This window comes from Acanthisitta chloris, unplaced genomic scaffold (genome assembly GCF_000695815.1).
Source record: "Acanthisitta chloris isolate BGI_N310 unplaced genomic scaffold, ASM69581v1 scaffold4016, whole genome shotgun sequence".
Classification (NCBI taxonomy): Eukaryota; Metazoa; Chordata; class Aves; order Passeriformes; family Acanthisittidae; genus Acanthisitta; species Acanthisitta chloris.
The window spans coordinates 28398-38016 of NW_008678545.1; the positions used below are offsets into that span (position 1 = coordinate 28398).

The 9619-nt window shown below is 48.3% G+C and overlaps 1 protein-coding gene across 1 annotated transcript in view; it reads right to left on the reverse strand.

The window, feature by feature from the left end:
• Positions 1–7008, reverse strand: part of CD82 (CD82 molecule) — a 19074-nt gene extending 12066 nt beyond the window's left edge. Inside the window, exons 1-2 of the mRNA XM_009076917.1 lie at positions 6927–7008; positions 1460–1532 (exon numbers count right to left, since the gene is read on the reverse strand). Of these exons, the coding sequence (XP_009075165.1) occupies positions 1460–1532; positions 6927–6989 (136 nt within the window). The 5' untranslated portion in view covers positions 6990–7008. The remainder of the gene's footprint in view (positions 1–1459; positions 1533–6926) is intronic.
• Between the last annotated feature and the right edge of the window lie 2611 nt (positions 7009–9619).

Consider the following 9619-nt stretch of genomic DNA (forward strand, 5'->3'; position numbering starts at 1 on the left):
AGTGAGGGGGCAGGGAGAAAGAGCTGATGCTGGAAATCTCCAGGAAGGAAACTAAATCCTTAAATGCTCTGTTTGCAGAGATTCCAAGTAAAATGGGAAGAAGCCAGTCCAAGGACATCTACCTCCACAAGTGGCTGTGACACTCTTGAACCTGAGGGAAAGCTGCAGACCCACTGGTACCAAGCACACCTCAGACTGTGAGTGGTACTGCACATAGCCAGGCCCCAATAAGCTCCTTTCAGGCTGTATGTACTAAAAGTTCATTTCTGCTCATGCCCTGACTTCATTAACCGACATCCCTTGTTTGCTTCTTGACCTTCTGGCACTGCAGCAAGAAGCCAGATGGGACAGCCAGAAACAGAGCACGCAGCAGTGTCTCTGTGTGTGGCATTAGCAGAGTGTTGTGTCCTACCAGCACCTTCCAAAGCCAGGCCAGAGTGCTCAGCAGGACCTGGGGGATAAAGCCCTTTGCCAAATCAGTGTAGCTGGGAACAGGGCTCTGAATTACTGCCCATTCCCTGAGGCTACATGCAGTGTGCAGGCAGCACTCCTGCAGCATCTGACACTCGTGCCAGATTCAGCGAACCCGGAGTAACCAGACACACCAAGCAGAAAAGTTGTTTGAAGCCTCCTCAAGGAAAAAGTGCAAAGGAAGCACAGCTTGTGGAAGATGGAGCTGAGCTACTCATTTGGTCAAAGTCCACTTACAGTCCCCAGCTGGTTTTTGGTGGTTGCAGAAAGCAGACCCTCTGTTAAGACTCAAATCAAGTCCTTGGCTGACTTTACAGGAAGTGCAAGCTAGCACCTCACACAACACAGAACACCTCTGATGTCCAGGGTAAGTCTCATGAAGCTTTTCTATTCAAGTATGTTTTAGAAGTCAAAGCACTAGAGACTTCACAGACCCAGACCTTCCATCACCCCTCAAATTTACATCCTTTACTGCTTAGGAACAAACATACTGTCTACTTTCAATGTACATGAAGCATCAATAAAACCAGGTGCTTACTTTCTTTGGCATTTAGAACAGTCAAACTGATATGGATCATTACAGACAGCAAGCACTGAAAGCATGGAGGACTCACACAGCAAAACTACATCAAGGCATTGGGGGTCTTTGGACATGAAGCTGATGTGGAAAAACAGAACGTGCAGTGAAAAGAGGATGAAATCCCAGTGTCCATGTTTAATATGAACTTTGGGGTGAAGAGGCAATGGTCTCACTCAGTGTGACCCTGGTGTGACAACCCACAAAACTAGGAGGAATGCTGTGTCTCCAAGGTTGCTCCCTTTCACCCTGTCCCTGGTAAGAGCCCCATCTTGCTGTACACCACATTACTGCTCAGGCCATGGACCATGCACAGCAGCATTGCCATGCCTAGCCCACACCACGGCCAAGTCCAGACCTGGACTAGAGCCAATTCAGAAGAAGAATGAAGGTGAGGAAACACAGACTTACGTAGAACCGCAATGAAACTGGTTTTGTCGGCCAGAATCCATATCCCAAAGCCCAGGATCACAGCACCCAGGATCTGAAAGAGCAGGAACAAAACATACATAGCAGATTTATGAGCTAAGACAAACAAGAGGAGGCAGGCACCATTATCCATACTTCCAGAACATAAACAGTCCCTCCTTTGCTGTTTCCACCCATCTCCCCCATGGTACTCCTCCCAGAGCAAACAGGATTAGCACGACTCTAGGAAGAATTCCTCAGCCAGCTGCACAGGAGCCCCAAGTTCTCCTTGGCAGTCCTTCACACAGTGTTTTAATAGGACATGATATTGTATAGGAGGATCCTTCAAAACAGTCTGAGGAAGAGACGTCCTGCTGCTAGAACATTGTTGTCAGAAGCAAAAGGTAAGTGCATTTCTTCTGTGAAGAACTGAGGAAGGACAAAGGCATATGATGTTAGAGGGTTTTTTTAACTCCAGAAACCCGTGACTCTATGGGCCCAGCCTGGGAGCCAGTTGGCAAAGGATTAGGCATCTGGCAGCAGGAAGCCTTCCAGGAGGCATATCTTTGGTCTGTCAGGCTCTGCTATAATGTTATGGCCTCAACCCACATATACAAACCCAGCAGCATTCACTGCATGCAGGTTCCCTTGCCAAGCTGGGGCATTTTGGCTCGGCCCCTACTTTATGCCAGAACACCTCCTCTGCTCAAGCCAACACATCTTAGCCCCCACAGAGCCAAGAGTTACTGAAACATCAGCCATGGCCTCTGCTTTGCTCACCAGTCTTATCTAGGGCAAAGATTAGTGGAGCAAAACACCCCTGTGAGGACTCAGCTGAATCCAGGTATGGAACTGAGAAGATAGGTGACGCACAGTTTTCCCATCACGCCTTGAAGGGGGGGGAAGCATGATCTGTTTTAGCTTGCAGGTATCACCACATTTTATACCACACTGTGAGGTGTTTCTGTGTAGATGACCCTGACTTCTCAATTAGGCTAAGAGCACTGTTCTACCCACAATAACTTAACCGTGCTGAGGAGCCTCGAGGTCTGCACGTTTGATAGGAAGCTAAAACTTGTGCTGTTCAGCCAACTAGGGGTGGCAAAGACTGGAAACCACTTATGCAAAGATCTAAAATAGACTTTGAAGAAACAAGGGAAGGACAAGAATTGCAAGTGAGATGCTTCCAAAGGACATGAACTGCATTACATCAGTCTGACTTCAAGACAGGATAAAGTGAAATAAACCAACAGGGCTGAGGAGAGATTGCAAATTCATTAGAGAACGTTCTGATACTTGGGAGGCAAAGAAAATGCCAAACCACCACCTGAAGCAAGCAGGCAGAGTGGGCTCTATAGACAGGCACTGGCTCCACATTTTGAAAGTTTACACTATGCTTCAGCTCCTCGTACAAAGAAGCTTTTCTGAGCAAAGATAAAGCAACAGTCTGAACTAAGCTGCTTGCAAGCTTTCCTGGCTTGGCAAAGGGCACAACACACTGTTAGCTCTGGGGACAGGATTAGAAAGTCACCAAGCAAGTTCCCACCTATGAAGATGGGTGAAGAAGCCTGACTCAGCTTCAGAAAGCAGTAGCTGTCGTATCCCAGACAAAAAGAATTCCCCCTTGCCTCGTGTCCCAACATGCTGCACCCACAACGCTCAATCTGCTGATCAGGCCAGAAAGACTCCTTGAACATGCAACAGCTGTGACACCTAAAAATTCCTCTCAAATTTGGTAGTACTACGAACGGCCAAACTGACAGTTTGAGGCAGCCTCACACTGAAACTCTAATCCTAATAAATATTTGTCTTAACAAAGACGTGAACCGGGCTGTGTGTGACATCTTTTGGTTTAATGACCCTGAAATGTCACCTACATTTTGCTGCTGCTGACAAAACACAGCCAGCTCCTGAGCAGAGTTCCAGGGAAGTTATTTGTGATGAGGTGCTCAGACTACCCCAGGCCTGTTTGCACTCTGATCTTTGCTCTAGTCCACAGCTTGTGTTTGCCAGGAGCTGCTGTGGAAAACGCTACAAGGGGAAGGCAGGGAGTCAACAGCCACAGGACGAAAATACTGTCCTGTTAACAAGAGTATATTTATCTCCTAGCAGGACAGTATCTCTGCTCGGCATCTTCAGGAGGTTGCACTGCATAATGAGGCTGCTTCTGTCACTGGCTTGGCTTCAGACCCTCCAGAGGAGAAATCACAACTGCTTTCCATGGAGTTTAACTCCTTTGCTCCACTGCTGTAACATCCCGAAGTGGGGAACACCTCTCCTCCCTGAGGGGTGGAGGTTCCACACTCAAACCAGAAGGATGCAGCTCTCTCAAGGCATTGAAAGGCTTGGAAGAACTAAGATGTGACGGAACTGAACCACCTTTCTGGGAAGAGCAGCTTGGAGTTCCCAGCTGTCCTCCCCCAGCACTGCTTTCCACCACACTCAGACTGCATGAACACTGAGCCTGGTAGAGGAGCCAACAGAAAGGCTCTTAAACTCCAGGCTTCGCTTTAGGTAGTAGCCTTCTGCTGCACTTAGAGAAGGATTAGAAGTAGCACAGGCAGCTGTATGTTTGAAACAGTTTCCAGAGACTGTTGAACTTGTCTCACAGAGCTGTTCTCCCTTTAAGGAAAAGCACATACATGTCTGCTAGTCATGAAGGTAGAGATGGGTTAAGTTTTGACTGGAGAAACTAATATTATACTCCAAATTTATGGTTTTGGTACCTTTTCTAGAAAGCAGGCAAGCAGTCCAAGTAACCGTCTTCCCTTTTATCAAAGCAAGTCAAACCCTTCCCTAAGATGAGGCTCTAAGACTGTGAAATACCACTAAGTACTTCAGCTACAGCAAGTGACCTTCTCACAGACCTCGAGCTGTCGAGAAATGCTAGTTTATAGAGAAATGCTCTAAAAGAGTCACCAGCATGGAGCTGTCCAGAAATGCTAGTTTATACAGAAATGCTCTAAAAGAGTCACCAGCATGTCTCTTAAAGACTCCAGTCGTCGCCTCCAAGCAAGGCTGGAGAACATGCTTCAGAAAGCAAGGACAGGCCTGCACAGGGTGCAGTCACAGAGGCTCAGCCCAAGGCCCAGAGCAGACACAGGGCTCCACCACCAGCACTACATCCACATTTGGTGGAGCACTCTCCTCAGCCAAACCCAGCATGAGGTATGCCAAACCTGTCTTTGCTGAGAGCTCACAGCAACTCAACACAAGCAGTTTCTCTGCTAGATTAGCATTGCTGCACTATATATACATAGTATAAACTCAGGAATCACCATACTCTCCTCCCCAATTCAGACCTTGAACAACCATAACAGAAACACCTCTCATGTCAACTACTTCCTATGACAGCAGGAGGGTAATGATGCCACCTTCCTCAGCATCTGCCATCACTGAAGACAGAAGCATGTTCAAAATCTTCACTCCAGAAAAGTATCAAGCTTCCTGTCAGAGCACAGTGGCTTTGGAGACCTCCATTTGTCGGGGAAGACGGTGCCTGTGCTGCATGGCAGGCTGAAACAGCTCATGTAAAGCAGCTTCTCCCTTCAGGCAGCACAGACCTGCTCACATCCTGCCTTAAAACTCTCACTCTCCAGGCCCAGCTCAGTGCATCAGATCAGCTTTCACAAGAGAGAGGGGTGCTGGGTGCTGTCCCGGAGGGGCTGGTTTGGAGCAGGTTGTGCACAAGACAGAACAGCTGCATCTCATCACTTGCCATCCAGGTAGGAGTGCTCAAGCCTCCCCAGGACCCAGCAAGGGATTCAGTGCCTGCCACTCTCCCAGGCTTGTAAAATACAGGAAAGTGCAGTGCAGATGTGGGTCAGCCCAACAGAGTAGTTCAACTCTGCCCCCTGAGAGTGCATGTACCCCTGCAGGCTGCCCACAGTCATGCTTGGCTCAGCAGAGAAGGGGGAAGGCAATGTGGAATACAGACACCACAAGGATCATTAACAGCATCCAGCAAAAATAGTGAGAGTGTTGTAAGGCACTGTAGTATTTCAGGCTGTCATCCTTCCCCTTTCCTCGTGTGAGAATGCTAGGGTGGCTGTCTTGGAGAACTTTCTCTGTACAGAGATTAGCTAAGGAACTTGGACTGAGGTTCAGGCATAAAGGAAAACGAAACAGTGCCCAGGTACTGGGCTCCAATAGACTCAATCACTGCCTTAACAAACACAGCTCTGCTTCCTAGGGCAGACTGGTTGTTATATGCTGCTTAAAATGCATCACCTCTTCATGAGAAGAGAGAGCCTGGATACTAAAATCTTCAGAGGAGTCCTGCACTAATAGGTCAGGCCTGGACTCAGCTGGATTTTTCTTACCTTTAAAGTGGACTAAATCATACTCTGAAAGATCTAGTGGCACTTCAAAAACCTCTCCTCTCCCCTCCCTCCCTTCCAAGAACCTTCCCCAGGGATACTTCAAGCACCCTTGACTTTGGGCCCCGAAACCACAGCTAACTACTCTCAAGAGAGGAAAGAGCAAGCATGATAAGCTGAGAGAAACCAGTGCCAGACGTGCCTCAAGTTCACCCCATGGGCGAGCAGCATCGTGCAGCTATGCAGGAAGGAAGAGCGAAGCTGTGTGCAGGGACAGAGACCAGAAAGCAGTGCTCACCTTATCACACCCCATTTCCCTCCCTGCTCTCCCAGCCTGACCCTTCCTTCTCACGTTGCACAAAGGGTAACAATATCAGACAGGCTATTTTCTTGCTGACATGTGAAAAGCTGAAATTTTGTGCTTCCTTACTACACCACTCCAGCACAGGTAGGCATCACCCACAGTGTCATCATCACCCACAGAACACACCATATTTCAGTCTACCAAAAGGATGTGAAGCTCAGGAATGCACATGGCCCTCCCAGACTGACTCTGTTTCATCTTTTGCAGAGCCTCACACTTGAAGATGACTGCATCCAGTGGGCTGTTTCATTTCTCCAGATGAGCCTGTCCCAGTCTCCCCCACCTCCCAACTCCATTTCAAACAGGGCACTCGGACTAATTCCTCTTGTGAAAAATCAAAACCAGCTGTTGGGACTCAAACAAAATTAGAGTTGCTCTTTGAAGCCTACCTGGCCTATTTAGGAGGGCACTGCCATTACCTGGCAGGTTTTGTAGCTTTGCTGCTCAGAGCTAGCTCAGCTGCTGGTCCAGATGTGCCAGAGAAAGCAGTTACAACTACCCTCCCTGCAGAAAGGACCCACAACACCTGCTTTCCCTCCCTGCTGCAGACAGGGAGCTGTGTGCATTGAAGACTGCAGGCAGGGAGTGGGAGCAGAGCTGCTCAGCATTCCAGAGACACACACAGAGTTCTGACATCCCTCAGCTTCAGGGATACCCTTCCTCCTTCCAAAACTGTGGTCATTTCATTTATTGAACACACTGGGCCAATATCCAGAAAATCAAACACCTTCCAGCTAATTTTGGCCCAGCCCTTCCCTTCTACTCCACAGATGCCCACAATACTTACAAGGAACAGGAGATTGAAGAGGAAGAGGAAGTATTTGGTGACTTTTACGCAGCCAGACCCCATCTTCTTTCACTTATGGGACCTAAGGGGAAAGGAGATAGACAACCAGTTATGTTAGACAGGTCCTCTGGGGAGCTTCAGAGCAACACACCCTGTGCAGAGCTCTGGATCAGTCTCACAGCATATGCACAGACACACGAGTGGCCTTTTCAAGGCAGCAAAACAGGACACCACTAACACTACAAATACAGACACTGCTGCCAAGATGTCCTGGAGGATGACAAAGTACTATCAGCAGTTACCGAAGGGATTTATTCACAAATACACTGCTAATTCCATCACTATTTATATGGACTTTGCAATAGTAGCTTCAACCGAAACACCACTCCTGCTACCACTCCTGGGGGGAAAATGTTTGAGAGCAAAGAGCTGAGAAGCCAGAAAAAAGCCCCACAGACCATCCCCACTGCTGAAGTAAGCTTCCTCCCAGGGAAGCAGCACAGCCAAGTAACACAGGAGGACCACTGGGGGAACATCTCAGAGGTCAAGAGAGTACAAGAGAGACATGGAGCTCCTGGAGTGAGCCCAGTGGAGAGCAATGACAATGATTAAGGCACTTCTCTTAGGAGGATAGGCTGACAAAGTTGATCCTCGGAGTGAGCCCAGTGGAAAGCAATGACAATGATTAAGGCACCTCTCCAGGAGGATAGGCTGACAAAGTTGATCCTGTTTGGCCTCAAGAGGAGGGAACTGAGAGGGGACCTCATCAATGTGCATAAGTATCTGAAGGGAGGGTGTCAAGAGGATGGAGCCATGCTCTTCTTGGTGGTGTCAAGCAATAGGACAAGTGGCAACAGGCAGAAACTGATACACAGGAAGTTCCACCTGAATACAAGTAAAAACTTCTTTACTGTTTGGGTGACCAAGGACTGGAATGGGTTGCCCAGAGAGGTTGTTGAGTCTCCCTCACCAGAGATATTCAGGAACTGCAATCCTGTGCCATGTGCTCTAGGATGACGCTGCTTAAGCGGGGAGCTTGGACCAGGTGACCCACTGTGGTCCCTTCCAACCTGACCCATGCTGTGGTTCTGTCAGCTTTCCTGCTTCTCCTTCCTAACCCAGGCTCAGTTATGTTTTCTGCATAGTCAACAGAGGACTTTTAAGGTCCTTAACATTTCTTCTACCAAGCTCCTCGCTCCAAACAGACAATACTGCTTTAAGAATCAGCAGTGTGGGAAGAGCAATACCAGGCTGGGGTCACCAGTGTGGCCTGAGAAGAGACAGCCCCAACAGAGAGCAAGGTCAGCAGGGTTCCCTGCTGCCAGCCTGGGTGCACTGTGAGTCACTGGAATCCTGTATGTTCTTTTGTTTCAATCAAAGGCTTTTGCTTAATCCTATTAAATATTTAGGTTAACTCTGGAGCTAAACTGGTATGTGGGCCTTGTTGTAACTGACTAGGCCTTCCCACCAAGCAATGGTCACCCTCCAACTGACAGAAGAGAGCACCAGTCTGAACTCTGTGGCTGAAGATAAGGCTACTGCTCTAACTTCAAGGGATGCCATAGCTAGACTATGCTAGAGACTAAGCCCATTGCTGTACAGCACCTAGCATGACACTGTTGAGATGGGAAAGCAGGACAGAAGTACAATCTCAGCCAGCTGTGCTACACATCTACCTCAAAAAACCTCATCTATCTAGCAGTCATTGCACCTAAGGAGCTCTTACTGCACCCCCAGGTTAGCAACATCCTAGTCGGTTTTTATTCAGCTAACTCCTCAGGTCAGAGTCCATGTAGCCAGCAGCACCCAAAAGCAGGTCCTCCAAACAAGCCATGGAATGCTCCTTTAATAGTTTATGGCCCATATGTACACCAAACATCAAACACACAGCACTGCCCTTGCCAGTGCTGCCAGGTGCAGCCATTAGTGATGAGCTGGTTCTGCTTCAGCACAGATACAACAACTGCATCACTATCAACCTAGGCCAAGTGAGTGAAGGCTCTCTGTTAGCAGATTTCCTCCTTACCCCTGCAGCAGGAGCATTCTCTCAGGTCATTAATCCTGGCAGGCATCAACACCTAAGACTGCACTTGGAGAGGATAACCAAGATGTAAATTCCCCATCCAGCTGACTTGCTTAATGGCTTCACCACGAACACATCTCCTCTTAAGAGCATCCCACACTGGAGCCTGGCAGCCTAAGCAGAACACTGAGGCAGCCAGGCCCTTGGGCAATCAATGATCAATGTCTGGGGTGGGGGTTACAGATATTTTTCTATTCTTCAACCTGGCCAAGAACTAAGCTAGACAGTAACCTCCTGCACAATGCACTGGACTTCTTACCTTAAGACACTGGGCTCAGCTGCAACCCTCCTTGTTTTCAAACTGGAGGGCCAAGTCCCAGTATTTCCTGCCTTGTTTCCCAGCACTAAGGACGTGTGTGCTGCCTGTTTCCAACTCTGCCCATACTACGTTGGAAAGCAGTCAGGAAAGCAGAGATTTGCAGAGCTGTTAGGATCTTTATAAAAGTTACCTGAGTAGTCAAACAAGTTGAGAAGAACTGGTGTGGAAGAAGACACGCCTGAGGTACTAAGAGTGAAATACTGCTTTCAGGGCTCTCCCAGCTATTTGTTAAAGGCATTCATACTTCGATGCTTCTTAAAATAAAACAAAACCCAGCTGTGCATTGCAGCA